The sequence below is a fragment of the Peromyscus leucopus genome, chromosome 6 (genome assembly GCF_004664715.2).
Source record: "Peromyscus leucopus breed LL Stock chromosome 6, UCI_PerLeu_2.1, whole genome shotgun sequence".
Taxonomy (NCBI): Eukaryota; Metazoa; Chordata; class Mammalia; order Rodentia; family Cricetidae; genus Peromyscus; species Peromyscus leucopus.
The window spans coordinates 21,601,249-21,619,849 of record NC_051068.1 but is presented as its reverse complement, the minus strand read 5'-3'; the positions used below and the strand labels follow the sequence as shown (position 1 = coordinate 21,619,849).

Below are 18,601 nucleotides of genomic sequence, written 5' to 3'. Positions count from 1 at the left end.
TCTCAACCATCTTCAGAGAAGGTTCTTTTTACAGTGGAGAGCAATTAATACAGCTCTAAATGAGACATCTATATCACAGTCCATCAGTTCAGGTATCAAGGTGGAAGAGGGGGTGGTAAGATTATGAACAAGAGGTAGACGTTTGCAGCGAAATGGTATTCGCCAGATGAACTCACAGTGGCTGTGACTGCATGCACATGATCTGCACAAGATTAAGTCAGCTAGAATCCCAGCATGCATTCGGGAGGGGCTCTTCAAGTCCCACCACCTGCTGAGGAGCTATTGGTAATTGATGGCTGCTGGAGGAGGGGGAAAGTTTCTTTCCTGGATATAGCCACCTGAGAGGTGTCCCATGCTCCAGCAGATTGTCCTATACCCATGCTCACTAAATGGACTCAGTGGGTTGAAAACCCTGGTACAAGAAGTCGGTTGGTAAGGAACAGTGCTGATGAGGATAGGGGAGAATTTGGAGGGGAGTGCATTTGCTCAAAATATTATTTTACTCATGTACGAAATTCTCAAACAGTTAAAAAAAAAAAAAAGAGAATGAGGCCTCCTTTTGGGCAGAAAAAGAAATTATGCCTCCCACAGTACTATTTTATAGAACTGACTGAAATAATGTCCACATACTAAACAGATGTTCATTAACACTTGAATAAATTGCATTTTGCTAAGTCCCTTTGAAACACACGAACATAAACTATACACCTTATTTTAAATTCACTGTTTAATTTCAGTCAGCATATTGACTCAAATATCCCATGGAGGGAAAATGTTGCTCTAACTCCTAAGAGTTTTAGAAAAAAAAAAAAGTGTAAAGAAACTTAGCAAACAAGACTGAGAAATTCAGCACTAGTAAAGTATCCATTTAAGCACTTTTGATGTGCTTTGCCAACACTAGTCTTGCTATCAATTTATTTCCTTATGAAGTCTATGTTATTTTGCGGTTTATTTTTTTTTTGTTTTGTTTTGTTTTTTTCAAGACAGGGTTTCTCTGTGTAGCTTTGCGCCTTTCCTGGAGCTCACTTGGTAGCCCAGGCTGGCCTCGAACTCAGAGATCCGCCTGCCTCTGCCTCCCAAGTGCTGGGATTAAAGGTGTGTGCCACCACGCCCGGCTATTTTGCTCATTTTAACTATCTCTGATAACAGCTTAGTGCCATACAGAGCTCAGCTCAGTCTAGGATGCTAAGCATCTAACTTTTCTCTCCTGACTACACCTTCTAGGCTTAGGGCTGTAGTCTAGTAATATAGTGGTTAGCTTGTTCTTTACCTATGCCATTCAGAACTTTAAAGATTTCTTTGCTCTAAGCATAGCTCTATAAGTAGTAACAGCTTAGCTCATCTTTATGTGGGAAACTATTCCAAATGTCATTGTTTTACTTACTTCTTTGATCTGAAAGAAAATATTTTCCTTTTGTTTTCATGACTTGGGTTACACTGACCACTACAAGAAATCATGCTAAAAGTTCCTTAGAGATTTTTCCTTTGAGTAACACTACCAATATATTTTAAATTAGTCACTGAAATATATTTGACCCAAGCACCAGGAAGATTTTCTACTCCATTATACCAACTTGTAGCCTCACAAAATTTCTTTATAGCTTATATCCACTGGCCTAATATTCTTTTACCCATCAAAACTTTAAAATCTTGGGTAGTTCAAATGTACTTTTTTATTTCACATCTCTGAAGAAATGAGAATCTCCTACAAACCCCTGGAAAAAGCACTTACCACTTCTCCTTAGAGAACTATTTGTTCCGAGACAGGGTCTCTTTATGAATCCATGAATCTCTATGGCTTGAACTCTGGATCCTCCTGCCTCAGTCTCCCACAGTGCTAGGATTATAGGCATACTCCACCATGGCCAGCTTGAGGAACATCTTTTGCTGGTTAGATGTAAGCCGGTTCCACTTCAACAAAAAGTGTGTTTATAGGAAAAGTGTGTGTGTGTGTGTTGGGGAGAAAAGGCTCATTACAATAGTTTTGAACTTGCTTTATTATCAATACAGAATACAAAAGTCTAATGCTTGAGAGATTTCTTGTTCCAAGATATACTCAACACTAGCAAGACTAAACATTAGAAAAGAAACCATTCTATACTTTTCATATAGTTTGACAGTGTCATTACCAACGTTTTAATGATACAATTTGTACTTATCAAAACTATGGAACTATAAGTGCTAACACAGTCATGCTGGAGCTCCATTAACAGTTGCTGCAGAAGCTGATTTATGTAAGAGATACTGATGACAACCCTTGATAAATGTTTAGGAACTATTCGTCATACTATACAATTTCTGAAAGATGGGATTACAGCTGTCCTAAATAAACAGAAATTTCAAGATACTTTCATTTCTCAGATTTCACATTATATTGTGTTCATCACAAGTGTAAGAATTTTTTAACAGAAGTAACATACACAACCTATAATAAAATGCTTCCCTAAATGATTCTGGGTCTAAGTAGGAAGAAAACCCATTTTGTTCTGACTTTTAATACTAAAATCTTGAAAAAGTCTTTTCTTTATTGCAGAATAAACACTATAAGAGACACTGAAGTAGTAACATACTATCAAAATATACACAAATGGCAGCTATGTAATTTTCATGCTTTTTACATTAGAAATATGTATTTCTCAATCTAATCTCCTGATGAACCACTTCCAATATCAATATTGAGGAATTCTTTGATTTTATCATATAACACCAACACCAAAGCACCCCCTGTACCACGGAGGATGTTGGAGAAGGCACCACGGAAGAAGGCAGCTGACCCTTCATGATGGTATATTTTCAGAAAGCAGTCTATGGTTCCTTTATATTGCCGATCAGACTCACCACTCTGTTAAAAAGACAATTTTCTATTAGTTTATTATATTTAGGACATTTTAGGACATCAGCACTATGAGTAAAATTAATGCTGTGTTGAGTTAGTGAGAATATACTTAATACTGCACTGAGGAAGTGAAGAACGTCCACATTTTTCAGAAACATTTGAAAACTGACCATATACTAGGTTTGCCAAATGTTAAAGGATGATATCACATAAATCATGGTTTAATCTTACCACATTTCAATTAACTATAAAAATATAGAGCAAGTATCACTAGAAAATTGTGATTAGGAAAAGCATTTTTTTGTTTGTTTGTTTTTAAGAAAACCTGGAAAAACAAATGACCTCAGACTCTTTAAATTAAATTTGTAGATGCAGTATGAGTGATAAGTTTATAAGGGGCTAAAAAGATTGATGAGCTTTAAACATTTAAGAAGAAATAAAGTAGGAACAGTGATTAAGTACAAGTCATAAGGGAAGTAGAAACAAGCACACATGATGGGGAGGTGGCTCAGAGCTTACTTTAAGCGGGAGGACCTGACTGCACACCCCCAGAACCCACTTAAAGCCCAAGTCCCATGGTTATTATGTAAGGTGGGAGGTGGAGACTGGAGACTCCTGGGAGCTTGAGGGCCAGCAAACCTGCTACTGGCAGGGAAACAAGAGACCCTGTCTCAAGCAAGGTAAAAAGTGAGGCCTGACACCTGAACTGTCCTATGACCTTTACATGCATGCCGGCACTCACACAGATAAGCACATGAGTATGCATTCACACAAACACACAAAGATTTTTTAAGTTAAAAGATAATGAAAACAATAACATGAAAACTTAAACCAGTTCTTTGAAATATTTTGGGAGAAATTTTCTGTAAGTAATGTTTTAGAAAAAGAATGGCCTCCAAATTATTAGAAATGTCATGGACAACATAAATGCAGATGATCATAGATTTTAAAAAGCAACATATGGGGGCTGGAGAGATGGCTCAGTGGTTAAGAGCACTGGTTGCTCTTCCAGAGGTCCTGGGTTCAATTCCCAGCAACCACATGGTGGCTCACAACCATCAGTAACAAGATCTAGCACCCTCTTCAGAATAAAAAAAAAAGTAACATATAACCAACTCTGTAATAATTATTTTTAAAACTCAAGAAAACAAAGAAAATTAATCCTACCAAAACATAATTTACAATTTCCAGGAAAATAAATCCTAGAACTACAGAATCAGTGTCTCAGAACTGCAACTGTCAAAGTCACTGTCACGAGGAAAGCTGCATAGTCCCTGGGTTCCACTCATCAGTCACTGAGCTCTTCTTCCCGGAAGCTGAATCTCATCACTGTAGGCAGTGTGCATTCCTTTGCTATGCATTCCTAGGTCCTCTGCACACTTCCTTTCAGTCATTAACTGTTTGTCTTCAGTACAGCACTATGAGTTTGGATGCAGCTTGTATTTGTATTACCAGAACTTAGTATAGACTAAGTATTTAAATATTTATTCAAGAAATGAATGTAATGTGCAAATGATGGAATACATAAAGTTTAGCATTTTGTTTGGAACACAGGTTATTCTACTTTTTCACCCTTGGACTTAAAGATTATATAACTTTCATCAAAATATACCGTAACAGGAAATTATCATGCTAATGGCCTATAACTGAGTTTACTTTACTTGAGGTAATATGCTGTGGGATAATCCCTCTGTATGCTGTAAATATGTTTTATTACCATTGGTTAATAAAGAAGTTGTTTTAGCCTATAGCAAGGCAGAATAGAGTCAGGCAGGAAATCCAAGCAGAGACAGGGAGAAGAGGGTGGAGCCAGAGAGATGCCAGGCCATCACCAGAGGAGTAAGATGTATTAAGGCACAGGTAAAGCCACAAGACACAGCAACATATAGATTAATAGACATGGATTAATTTAAGCTGTAAGAGCTAATTAGTAATAAGCCTGAGCAATAGGCCAAACAAGTTGTAATTGATATTAAGCATCTGAGTGACTATTTTAAAAGTGGCAGTGGGACCGGGGAGGACAAAAAAGTCTCTGTTTACAAATGTTTCGGTTTAGATGGATATCTGAAGGCTGGAGAGATTGCTCAGCAGTTAAAACACTTGCTGAACTTTCAAAGGACCTAAGTTTGATTCCCAGAACTCATATGGTGGTTCACAACCATCTGTAAATCCAGTTGCTGGGGATCCAATGCCCTCTTCCTGGCCTCCTTGTGTACTAGGCACACAGCTGCTGCACAAACATACACAAAGGCAAAACATCTATACACATCAAATAATAATTATTCCAAAAAATTTAGAAGATGGACATATTCATCCAATCTATTACTCCCCTCCACACTCCCAGAAATTCAGAAGAAGAAGGCAGTTTGTTCTCACAGCAGAAAGGAAGAAGCTTTGTTGGCTGCTGGCTCAAGCAGGAATATAGGATGTAGACAAATGAACTTGCCTTCCAGATAAAATGTCTCTGAAACTCAAACACATTACATCTGCATGTAAGACACAGATTCAGTTAAACTCATAAACACATTACCTGCATCATCATACGTCTTCTAACTGTGTCAAAGGGATAGGAGAGTATTCCAGAGCAGGTAGTCACGATTTGAGCAATGATAAAAGAGATAAGAAACGGGATTTCCTTTGGTTTTGGCAATAAGCCCTAGGAGAAAAATGCATCATGTAATTAATAATCTAGTTTTCCAAAGTATCTTAAATTCTTAATTCAAAGGATATTTTTATAAATATATGAATGATGAAATAATATTTAAAGTGCAATTAAAAAACATCTGGAGCTGAGAAAGTAGCTTGGTGGTAAACTGCTTGCCTAACATGTAGAAGGCCCTGCATTTAAAATCTGGAACCACAGTCGAAGCCAAATCTAGTTTATGGAGTTCATAACAGCAGACTAGCAAGAAAAGGTATGATGTCCACATATGATGATGCTTCAGGATTTATGGAAATAAAACATATTTCCTATTAAAATTAGACTCATTATTATGGCACCTAAACAAAATGTCAGCATTCAACCACCAAAAAAAGGTATTTCTTGTATAGGTGAAAAGTGAAAAGATACCTGATGATATGTGATGAGCAACTTTAAAGCATAGTGAAGAAGCATTCCTAACTGTCACTACTGCAGATATCAGAAAGGCAGAGGGAGAATGCACAGGACATGTTCTGTGATTACATTACATTCTGTGCATTTGAGATGCCATTTCCAATAATATACTAAGCTAAAAGTAATCTTTCCAGACCACAATGATATTTAACTACATTTATAGTATTAAAAGAGGAGTAACATGTAAGTCTAGTATAAAAGTCCTTTCAACTTTTAATAAAAAAAACCAATAATATTTTCATTGATTCCATACTACAGTGGTTAATAGCAAAAATGTTCTGTTTATCATTTAATAAATATATTTAACAATTCTTAGGTTATGTATCTTCAAAATGTGTGTCTTAAACTTACAAAATAACATGAAGTTGTAGAGTATTTAATAAGGTTTGTAGAATGAAGTAACAGCTCAAAAATGGCAGCCATTATTATAATCTTTCTTTTTCCTGCATTATGGAAGTGCTATTCAAGTCTGAATTGCAAAAGCAAACTGCAAAGCAAGCTGGAAAACAGCACAGAATCTAACAGTGGCCAGTGGTTGAACCAAGCCACATGTTATTAGCCCTTCCTTAGTTCCCACAATGATTATCTGCATATAAAAAGTGGTAACAAAATTAACATAAGTCAGCAAAAAAGTTAGAACATGTCTTATTATTTGCTGAAGATACAGAGGCCCAACCAGTACACTTTCCATGACATCCTGTTTATGATGCAAAGACCTTAAAAGCTTCATTGTTGACAAAATGTTCATGCAAAGTCAGTCGTAACAGTTATAATTTAACTGAATTATATAGTCATATAATTGTCATGATTAAATGGATTAGATGAAATTTCATCTCTATTTTATCACTGATTTTGATTTATGTAATTAAAGTAACTATATGTTAATTAGAATATACTAATTAGGATAAAAGGAACAAACCATATATTTAATAAACCCATTTAAAGTCACCAAATTACCTTAATGGTGTCATAAGCTCCAAAATAAGAGGCTCGGTAAACAATGATACCCTGAACGGAGACACCAAACCCTTGGTACAGACCAATAATTCCATCTGACTTTGCTATTTTCATAATGCAGTCACCTAAACCCTTGAATTGCCGTTCCTCAGGACCTAAAGTAAAGCAATGAAAACTATAAGTAACATTTACATCAAACATCTTAATCAAAGTAATTAAACATTTTAAAGAGTCAAATGATCTGAAACTTCTACCCAGAAAATTTTCTAACTAAAGGACACAAATAATCTTCCCATTCATTCAAGGTTTCATGAAGTATTTTAAAAGAAATAACTGAAAATATTAATGTCTTACAAAGTAAGTAATTTGACTTGAAATATTTCATCAAAATTATGAGAAAATATTTAGGGAGAAACAATGGAAATCTCCAAGGTGAGAGTTGTTAATCTCACCAAAGGAGAACCACTATAAACAAATAAGGCATACAGAACTCTCGATGAGAAAAACAGACAAGTTACAAGCAAGCTTTGGGTTTACTCTGTTGTTAAATGCCTATTTCCATTTCTCCTTCAAGAAGAAAATAAAAGAAGACACTGTGTAGCTAGAGAGCTTCTCTCCAGGTCCCACCAAGCCCCGCAGTCCTACAACCAACGTATAAAATAATCACTCAGATGCTTATATTACTTATAAACTGTATGGCTGTGGCAGGCTTCTTGTTATCTACTTCTTCTATCTTAAATTAACCCATTTCTATTAATCTATAAGTCGCCATGTAGCTCGTGGCTTACCTGTACCTTACATCTTGCTTATCATGGGGGTGGCTGGCAGGTCTCTCCCTCTGACTTCCTGTTCCCTCAATTCTCTTTTCTGTTAGTCCCGCCTATACTTCCTGTCTGGCTACTGGCCAATCAGTGTTTTATTTATATAGAGCAATATCCACAGAAATACTGTAAGCCTGATGACTACATATTGATTCTGAATAAATTCTGTAGACTAGGAACTGGAAGGATGGCTCAGTGGTTACAATGTTTGCTGCTCTTATGAGGACATGAGTTCAGTTCCCAGCACTCATGCTAGATGGCTTATTAATGCCTGCAACTTCAGTTGCAGCTCCTGGCCTCTAACAGCACCTGTATACACAGACACATATACATAAATAAAAATAAATCTCAAAAAACTGTTATATTTGATAACAGTGTTGATACTGTTTATAGATGTTTCAAAGTACAAAGGAATAGTTAATACTAACAAAAACTGTACCTTTTCCAATATCAACACCTAGTCGGGTTCTGGCAAAATCTAGTGGATATACCACACACAAGGATGTTGCTCCGGCAGCCCCTCCAGAAGCCAGGTTTGCTAGAAACCATCTCCAGAACTGAAATATGCAAATTTAAAAAGCATTAATCTGTAAAACCTGACTGTTAAAATAGCTGATCTAATTTTCACAAAGGTTAAAAAGTAACCCAATATTCATAAGCTGCTCTTATGAATATCTATGACATATGCAAAATGTTTCCCTCATATCCACACAGCCTCTCCCCACCATCCTACTCCCATGCTGGGGATAGAGCCCAGGACAGCATCATGGGCTTATGGGAATAGAACAGATTACCTAAATTGGGGCTGTTAAGGAAAATGCAAGATACAAGGCCTTTGTAACCACAAAAGAGTTAAATAAAAATATTCTAGTCAAATTCAGTCTCCTGCTACATTTAGCCCTAATATTTCTAAAGTTAGTTTTAAGTTTTAGACTGCTTTGAAATTCCTGATTTCATCTTGGCCTAGAATGCCCTGCCCATTGCTTTTCGTAAACAAAAACAGTTGTTGCACCATGCTGAACTTCTACTTCCATGACCTCTCTCCGCTCCAGCCCTGTAAAAATGTCTATAACCATATCCTCTTCCTATGAATATTATAGATGAATCAAAGGACCAGGATTCAAAATGTGTCACTACATTCCAGACTTAAACTTTTTCAACTGTAGTTATTTATATATACTTGCACTCCTTCAGATTATAATTCTTGAGGCCAAGATTATTTTTACTTAATATATTTAAATACAATTCATACTTAATAGAATTTATCCTTGAATACAATTCAACAATGGTTGGATTCACAGAGTTGAATAATCATCACCAGTTTTAAAACATTTTTATGACCTCCAAAGAAATTCTATATATTCCCTAACTCTCTGAGCTATTAATATTTCTATTTCTATAGTATTAATAATTTGGAGATGCCATATGAACAAAATAACACAATTTGTAATTATTTGTGGTGGTTTTTTTTCATTGGATAATGCTTTCAAGGTTGATTCATGTAACAACATCTATTACTACACTTAATCCTGTTTAACTGTCAAATGATAGTGCTCTATGGATGGACACGTTTGATTTTATCTATCAGCCAGTTGTTTTCATTGGTTGGAAGCCAGATTCCTAGGTCATCTGTTTTTTTACAGAGCAAGTCATGGGACTTTGCCCAGAGACACGTGGTTAATGAATAGTTGTTTTAATGAGTATATAAGTAATGACACTTACTATTTCCAGATTCTTGTGGATCCTTTTAAGTGAAATGCACCTGTACTACTGTGTATCATGTTACATAATCACAGAGAGCCAACTGTATCAGGAGATTACATGTGACACTGGGGTAGGTAACTAACCCACAGAAATCTGGCAGAAAACTATGAGCTGGGCCAGACTTTCTTAGGAACCTGACATGAGAAAATAGGAAGTCTTTGCAGTTAGTAAGAGTAGAAATGGAAATGTTATTCATTTTTTGATATTTCATACTTGAAGTTTTTTTTTAATTTAGAGATAGACTCATTCCCAGGAGGTGGGGGGAAGAAATCACATATGTATAAACATACACATCTGGTGTTACAGGTAGTGTTCACATAGCATGGATCCCAGGTTAAGACCCTCTGACCTAAAGAAAGTCTACCAAAGATCACTGTGATAGTAACCTTGAACTTCAAATTACAAACATGTAAGTATGCCATTCTTGCACCTCTGGAGTGAGTCCCACTTGGTCATAAGGAATACTTTCTTTTCTTTCTGATGTGCTGATGGATTTCCTAAGCTAGAATTCTGTTGAAGGTTTTTTTCTTTCATCCATGCTCATCAAGGGTATTACCTTCTCATGTCATTTTTGGTGTATCCTTTTTGGTATGATGGTGATAAAGGAGGTGACTGGCTTACATACTTACTGTACTTTTTAGTCTATCCCTAGTTATTAAAAAGTTTACTATGTTATTAAGCCTCTCATACCCTTACATATCTTCTGTTTGCTATGTTTTTTTTTTTTTTTTTTTTTTTTGTGTGTGTGTGTGTGTGTGTGTGTGTGTTGTGTTCGTGTGAAGGCCAGAGGACAACTTTGGGTGTCATTCCTCAGGTGCTATATACCTTGCATTTTTGGAGCAGGGTGGGTGTGGGGAGTCAGGGTCTCTTACTCACCCAGAGCTCACTGATTAGACTAGGCAGACTGGCCAGTAGGCCCCAGGCCTCATGCCTCCCTTCCCCAGCATGAGGATTACAGGTGCATACCACCAATTCTTTTTTAAATATGTGTTGTAAAGTTTAAACTCAGATCCTGCTTATGCAGCAAATATTTTGTCTACTAAACTATCTCCCCAGGTTTCCTCCATCTGTTTATTACATAATTTTCTTTTGGCTTGACCTTTCTTGTCTTAGCTTCTGTGCTGGAGATTAAACCCACAGTCCTACACATGCAAAGCATGTGCTCCACTACTGAACTACACTCCAGAAACTCCTCTTATGCTTCATTTCCATAAAAGAAAAACAATTCACTTCTTTAGGGAATAAGCAACCCCAGTGGTAGGTAATACAAACCTGATGGCTGTTTCTTTATGCTTATGAGAGCAGTAATTATAAGATAAGAATTACATTTAATATTTACTCTGGGGAATAATGCCTTGAGACTAATGATCCCTCAGTTATTGAAGCTAAGAGATTTCAGGAACATTGTTGAAGCTAGTATAATTTTTATATATTTTCATAACAATATATATGCTAACTTGTCAACATTTAATGTGTTCCATTTTTATTATTTTTACATCTACCAGAGTACCTTCACTCTACATAAGACATTATAGGTAAGACAAATTCAATAGTTTCTTAGAAAATTTTAGACATATTGAAACATAATTACCTGTTTTTCTTTATTAACTCCAGACATGAATAGTTGTTTATATTTGTCCTTAAAAGCAAAGTTTAAAGCTTGTGTTGGAAAGTATCGAATAACATTTGCCAAATTGCCACGCCAATAACTTAAAAAACCTACAGAATCAAACACATAAATCCATTTTGCATTAGTAAAGAATTAGTAAAGAATGTGTTTTAACATTCCTACTGAAGAAAAAAAAAACCGCAGCATTAACTATGCAGCCCATCCCCATTTTGTTCATCTAAAAACCTTATCAAAAGTATCAGCTAAACAAAACAGGACTCATCAATGGGAAAAAAGCAGAGCTCACTAATAACCTCCAGCCTCATCCCCAAACCTTGATGCCATTTCCTACAGTAATAAAGCTGTTATGTTAGTACACTGCACCAAACAAACAGATCCACTTACTGAACTATACATACAATGAACATTAAAAGGGGTAACAGAAACCCTCTATCTTCTTCTTTTTATATTCTGGAACCATTTTGAAGGAGGGCTGGAATTTACAGAAAAGGGAGAAGAGGGATGCTCGGTGGTGGAAGAGGAGTAGATCCATTTTACCTCAAGGTAGTCTCTCAGCTGGGTGGTGGTGGCGCATGCTTTTAATCCCAGCACCTGGGAGGCAGAGGCAGGTGGATCTCTGTGAATTCAAGGCCAGTCTGGGCTACAAAGTGAGTTCCAGGACAAAGCAACACAGAGAAATTTTGTCTTAAAAAAAACAAAAACAAACAAACAAAATTCAAGGTAGTCTCTCCTAGTCTGTTTAAGTATTAATCCCCCACCTCAGTTCTTCATGGATTGACTGCTCAACCCTCATGATTCAGCCATCATGGGACTTGAAATCCAGAGCTATCCTTATAGTCCAGAGCTCCCCTAGAAAATGACAGTTAACTCTTCCATAATCTTGATGGCAAACTGTCAAGTGCTTTGACTGTGTACTTTAAATAGGGTTATCTTCAGTCCCAACCTAGAGAATGCCCCAAATCAGGTCCTTAAAAATAAACATTCAAAACACAGTGATTTAATAAAATGAAATGTTTCCTTATCCAGGACATGAAAATGGGGAGAATGCAAATTAAAACCACAGTTATTTTGTATCTGTTAGAACAGCTACCATCAAAAAGACAAAAATATCAGTTAAGTATGTAGGGAAAAGAACCATGTTTAATGTATGAGATTCTCTGCAAAACTAAAAGCAGAACTACCACAATCCCACTCGTGAGTCCATCCATGGAGGAACTAAAACAGGATGTTGAAGGGGTCTGTATATGCATGTGCAGTGCTACACACATCAGCTAAGATACAGGGTTGGCCTAAGCACATCAGCAGAGAACTTAAGAAAATGTAGAATATATAAGCAATGGAATTACCGACCCTTAAAAGAAAAGTCCTGGCACTTGCAGCTAAGAACCTGAGGATACTGGTGCGAAGACGTGCAGCCAGACATTTTGTGGAAAGAGTATACATTAGAGGTTTCCATTGGTCCCTCCTCTCAGAGATTGGAGAAGAGAGGGAGGAAATTTTGCAGGAGTCAGAGGAGATAGGACACCAGGAGAATATGGCCCACCAAAACAACTAAGCAGGGCTCACATGGGCTCACAGAGACTGAAGTGACAAGCATAGGGCCTGCCAAGGTCTGCACCAGGTCCTCTGAGTATATGTAGCATGGTGGTTTTGTGGGACTCCTAACAGTAGGTACAGGTATATCCCTCTTCCTCTCTCTCTCTTTCGAGACAGAGTTTCTCTGTGCAACTGGCCTGGCTGTCCTGGAACTCACTCTGTAGACCAGGTGTCTTCCAAGTGCTAGATTAAAGGTGTGCACCACCACTGCCTGGCTGTGTCTCTGTCTCTTTTCCTCTTACTGGGTTGCTTGTCCAGTATCTGATTGTATCTTGTTTAGTCCTGTTTGTCTGTCATCTCTTGGAGGCCTGCTCTATTCTGAAGAGGAAACAGAAGGGGGGTGGATCTGGGGAAGAGGGGCGGTGAGGAGGAGTGAGAGCGAGGAGAAACTGTGGTCAGGATGTATTGTGTATGAGAATCTATTTTCAATAAAAAGAAATGAACCTGAAGGATACTATGCTCAATGAGATAGGAAGGCATGGAAAGAAAAATGTCACATAGCATCACTGACATGAAGAATCTAAAAACATCTAACAGAAGAAGACAGTAGAACAGTGGTTCCCAGAGGCTCAGCAGGAGTGGTCTGGGAAAAGTGAGATGTTGGTTATGTGGGGTGAATAAGCTTTGGGTATCTAACACAAAGAATGGGAACTTTTTTTTTTTTAAAGCAAATGTGACAAACTTATGAATGTAAGCAAACAGCTCCCACTGGGATGGGATGGGTCACAGAACTGGGGATCCACAGGATGGTGACTATTATTGAAACTACTGGTGTATACTTCAAGTTTTCTAAAAGAGTAAATCATAAAAATTCTAAAAACATACAAAATGTTTTAATTATATATGGTGATTAATATGTTAATTTGCTTGGTTGTGGTTATCAAGGTAACACACATACAAAAACATTCTCCTGTACATGGTAAATGTATAATGTCAAAAAAGCTAGAGAAATAATTTTTGAAGCAATAACAACAAGAAAAAAGGTTATTTGCTAGATACTTCTCCTTGAACTCATTTATCACCATTACCTACCACTAAGGGGTAGCATTTTCTCCCTTATCCAGATGAAGTTTTCAATTACAACAGCTTATAGAGCACAGAGGATTTGTTCAGTCTAACTTGTAACAATATAGAATTATCGAAACACAAGCAGTCTGACAGAATAACTCGCATGCCGACAAACACTTTAATCATGCATATGCTTCCTGTGCAAAGAAGGCTAATTTTCAGGTGTGGAAGTGCACAGCTTTCTTTAACCCCAGTATTTGAGGCCAGCTAGAACTACATAGAGACAGGGTCTAAAAGTGGGGGAGCAACTGTCAAGTGAAAGTAAAGTAAAAATAAATAAATAAACATGAAGAATTTAAACAAATTATAAGGGAGTATGTCTTGCTTTTTAAGAGTTGTGCTAAATTTCTGAGGATGGTGTAAATCTTTTTTGGAGTATTTTTAGTGGAACTTAAATTCTTATTAGTTAATAAAAACTTTCAGAAACAGAGCTACACATTTGTTTTCTCAGAGTCTGACCTCTGGAAGAAAGAATTCAGAGAGTGAACCTGACTGTGTAAATGATGCTAAGTAAGATTTAATTTTCTGGGCCACAGCCATAATAATGCATTGACACTACTGGCAAACATTAAGCTCAATTTTAAAAGGTTCAGAAAGCACATTTTTGTAGGTATCTTCCCAACTAATCAAGGGACATTTAAATTAAAATAAAAAATAAAAACAAGATACTGGTTTGCAGTCACACGAGAAAGGCACTGGTCTTCCCATTTTATACATGACTCAAGCACACATTTGATCACTTTGGAAATGGCTAGCTAATTCAGATCATGAGTTATTCACTGTAATTCTGATTACTGTAACAGATGTTCATCTCACAAAAGAACAGAAGAGTCTTGTAGCTTTGGTTAACATACCAAATACAAATGAAATTTTCATGACAAAGATACCCTTAAACCAACCTGAGACCCCGAAAGAGCATCACATTTGAAACTAATGGTGGGTCATTCTTCCCTCCTTCTTTCTTTCTGAGAGAAGATCTTACTAAGCAGCAGCTCAGGTGTTCCTAGAACTTGTGGGAGTCCTTCTGACCCTTGCATTCCATGTTATTGTGATTTAGGATTATACTCCTCTGAATTGTACACACAAAACTTCCCCCATAACACTTCAAAAATGCCTCTAGATGGCAATATTCTCCCTGCTGTGAGTTAGCCTTATGTTTTAGTAACAATAACCCACACATAAGAACAGAAAATTTCTCAAAGTTCTGCTTATGACTATATTTTGAAAAGTAAAGATAATGAAGACTAGAAAAAATATACAGAATTAACTCAAGTACAGGAGTCACATTTCAGGAGTTATATTTTAAAAAAATCAAGAAACTTGTTTTTAAATTTTCAGAAAAAAAGCCCTTCAAAAATATTTAAGATACAATTACAATAGCATTGGGAAGCACAACCTGACTAGAACACTTTACTTAAATATTTAAAGCACATACAGTAAAAACAAATAGATTGGCCACTTCCTTTTTTGAAATAGGCCTCCAAACATAGCCTTGGCAGGCCCTTGAACTTGTTATCATCCTATCCCCGCCTCCATACAGGCAGTCTATTTTTTTTTTAATTAGTTGTAAGCCAGGTGTGGTGGTGTAAGCCAGGTGTGGTGGTGTATGCCTTTAATCCCAGCACTTGGGAGGCAGAGGCAGAGAGATCTCTGAGTTTGAGGTCAGCCTGGGCTACATATTGAGTTCCAGCCAGAGCTATATAGTGAAAGCTTATTTAACAAAATAAAAAGTTAGTTATATTATGTGTATGAGTGTTTTACTTGTATTTATGTATCTGCACAATGTGCATGCCTGGTGCCCACCAAAGACAGAAGATGGCATCCCAGGCGGTTGTGAGCTGCCATATGGGTGATGAGAACCAGACCCAAGTCCTCTCTACTAGAGAACAAATGCTCTTAACACTGAACCATCTTGCCAGCCCTGCAGATGGGTATTCTAGAGATAGTTTAGATAGTGCCTAAGATTCCACTCTTAAGCCCTATATTCTACTCAATACTCAAGAATAGTTGTAACCACATCTCTAGAAATAAAGTACCTTCCTCAAATCCCCATTTCCTTTTTTCAAATGGTGTGTCTGAGTATGCTGCCCAGGCTGTTCCCCAATATTTTAGCTTAAGCAATACCACACTCGGATAGAAACTGTTCTATTGTTTGATTTTGGGAAAATGCTACCACAAACCTAGCAGCAAAAGAAAGGACAGCTCTGGAGTTTAAGCCACTTCATTTCCTGCTTTGAATAAATGATAAATCTATTTTCTTTTTTTAAAGTTTGTACAGGGTTTTCAACAGAACCATTTCCAGCAATGGCCCATGAAGGGCTTTCATTGTTCATTTTATCAAATCATTTCAGTATTAATAAAAAATTCCATACCTAACCCGGGCAGTGGTGGCGCATGCCTTTAATCCCAGCACTTGGGAGGCAGAGACAGGCAGATCTCTGTGAATTCGAGGCCAGCCTGGGATACCAAGTGAGATCCAGGAAAGGCGCAAAGCTACACAGAGAAACCCTGTCTCAAAAAACCAAAAAAAAAAGTTCCATACCTAAAAAGAAAAAAGAAACTAAAGTAATACTGACCCCACAGTTTATTTGTATTTTGCTTAGTGCTGTTGCTGCTGTTTTCCTGTTTTAACTGAGTTTTAAAATCATGTTAGGACTCAACAGGTAGAGCGCCTGCTGTCAAGCCCCATGACCTGAGTTCTACCCCCAGGACACTCAGAGTGCAAGGTGAGAAGTGGCTCCTGCATGCCATTCTGACTCTACATCTATGCCATGGCACGCATGAATGCAAACATGAAGACGCACAGAGTACGTTTTGAATAAATGTTCTTAGAAGTTATATTAAAACAACATTTGTCATGATTGCTGAGTTCTGGTCTACTCTGACATTCTGCACAGAGAAGACTGCCTTGTTGGAAGGCCTGGTCTTCAGTGGTTCTCAGAATAAGCAGAACTTTTTGCCAATTAAGCATCAGAATACAGAGGCTATAATGCACCGCACCTGTATTTGTACTTCTCAAAAGCTTACAACTCCAAGAAACAGCTAAGCCACTTGAATACTAATTAACACAAGCATCTTGCACCCTGGAAGTCATACACTTTTTTTTTTTTTTTTTTCTGGGCCAGGCACAAGTGTACTCAAAGTACAAATACTGATGTAACAGACCTACATGGGAAGGGCAGGCTCCGGTCTCACCTGCAAACAGGATACATTTAAGGCCTTCTTGGCATTGGGAATGCCTGTTAGATGGGTCAAGACACTAAATTCTGGCAGGTTAAGAAACAGACCTGTAATCTCAGGACTCTAAAAACAGGCAGGAAGATCAACTCAAGTTCAATGTCAGCCTGGTCTACATAAAGAATTCCAGGCTAGCAAGGGCTACATAGACCCTGTCTCAAAAAACAGTGCTCCTGCACACTCACCAAAACACCACCACCACCACCCCAAACCAAGAAACAAACAAACAAACAAACAAATCTGCTGGGCTAAGCTGGCAGCTACCTCCACCCTACATACCCTTTTCTGACTGACCCTCTCCTCTCTTTTGCATCTCTCTTTCCTCTGGGTCACCCCTTCTCTGGAAAACATACCCCCTTCCACTGAGTAACCCAATTCCTCTGCACCACCTCTTCTGGTGTCACCCTACGCTTTGAGTGGCCCCTTCTTTGGATGATCTCTTTCCCCTGGGTTACCCCTTCTCTGAATGATCCCCCCTTCCACTGGGTAAACCTGTCCTCTGGGTCACCTCTTCTCTGGATGACTCCCTGATCTAGAAGATTCCTCTGGATCGCTCCTTTTACTGTCACCCTGCCCTCTAAATGACTCCCTTTTCGGGATGACCCCCTTTCTGCCGCGTCACTTTTTTTTTTTGAGACAGGGTTTCTCTGTGTAGTTTTGATGCCTGTCCTGGATCTCACTCTGTAGCCCAGGCTGGCTCAAACTCACAGAGATCCACCTGGCTCTGCCTCCCGAATGCTGGGACTAATGGCGTATGCCACCACAGCTCGGCTCTTTTTTTCCCCCCCGCCGTGTCACTTTCTTCCTCTAGATAATCCCCTCTGGTCACTTTCTCCCGTGTACAATCCCTCCTCTAGGTGACCCCCTTTTCTCTGGGTCAACCTCTTCCGGATGAGCCCCTTTCCCCCGGACCACCTCTCCTCCGCCACTCCTGCGGTGGGTGACCCCCTTTCTCTTTGGGCCACCGTTCCTGGAGTCACCCCTCGCCCTCACCCGTGCCCGGGACGAAGAGGCCGAGTGTGGCACCATACGTACCCTGCTCTCGTGGAATGCGCACCAGGCAGTCCACCATGCCCTTGTAGCGCGCCTCGGGGCTGATCTGCTTGGAGGATGCCTGCACCTGCAGCAACAGCTTCACCCGCTCGATGGGTGCCACCGCTGTCTTCGACACTGCGGCCGCGACCCCGCCGACCATCAGGTCCTTCATGAAGGACATGGGGTCAAACAGCGCCGCCTTGGAAGACTTCTTGGAGGGTTCGCTCGACATGGTGGACAGAAGTCGGACAGCCCACGGCTGTAGCCCCACACCAACACCGAAGGGACAATGACGAGGACCGGAAAACCGACTCGGCTCTGCCCTGGCGGGAAAGCGGCGCTAAGGATGCCGGGAGAACAGCGCATCCGGTGCAGGCCGAAGAGCTGCGCAGGCGCGCCCAACGGCCTGGCGTGGCGCACGTGACCCCAACACGTGTTTCCAAGTGCGCGTGCGCAGTGTACAGCTGCTGTGCGGAGGCGAGGTGGGGGCAGTGGGAGGTGGCGTTGAGTGCTCCTGCTGGGCGGAAGATCCTTCAGCCTAC

At 38.9% G+C, this 18,601-nt stretch overlaps 1 protein-coding gene across 1 annotated transcript; it reads right to left on the bottom strand.

Moving 5' to 3' along the window:
• Nucleotides 1–1,978: 1,978 nt before the first annotated feature.
• Nucleotides 1,979–18,401, bottom strand: Slc25a31 (solute carrier family 25 member 31). Its single transcript, XM_028895059.2, has 6 exons — nt 18,060–18,401; nt 11,085–11,212; nt 8,169–8,286; nt 6,909–7,063; nt 5,367–5,492; nt 1,979–2,842 (listed from the first exon to the last, which is right to left on the bottom strand). Exons 1-6 carry the CDS (start codon nt 18,289–18,291, stop codon nt 2,642–2,644), a joined length of 960 nt encoding a protein of 319 aa, XP_028750892.1. The 5' UTR covers nt 18,292–18,401; the 3' UTR covers nt 1,979–2,641.
• Between the last annotated feature and the right edge of the window lie 200 nt (nt 18,402–18,601).

What these genes read in the sequence shown, in the direction of transcription:
- Slc25a31 (XM_028895059.2), bottom strand. Translation starts at nt 18,291, where the DNA reads ATGTCGAGCGAACCCTCCAAGAAGTCTTCCAAGGCGGCGCTGTTTGAC. An exon ending in GCGCATTCCACGAGAGCAGG is followed by an intron (nt 11,213 to 18,059) that starts GTACGTATGGTG and finishes TTGATTCTGTAG; the next exon opens with GTTTTTTAAGTTATTGGCGT. An exon ending in GAGCTTATGACACCATTAAG is followed by an intron (nt 5,493 to 6,908) that starts GTAATTTGGTGA and finishes TTTTTCTCCTAG; the next exon opens with GGCTTATTGCCAAAACCAAA.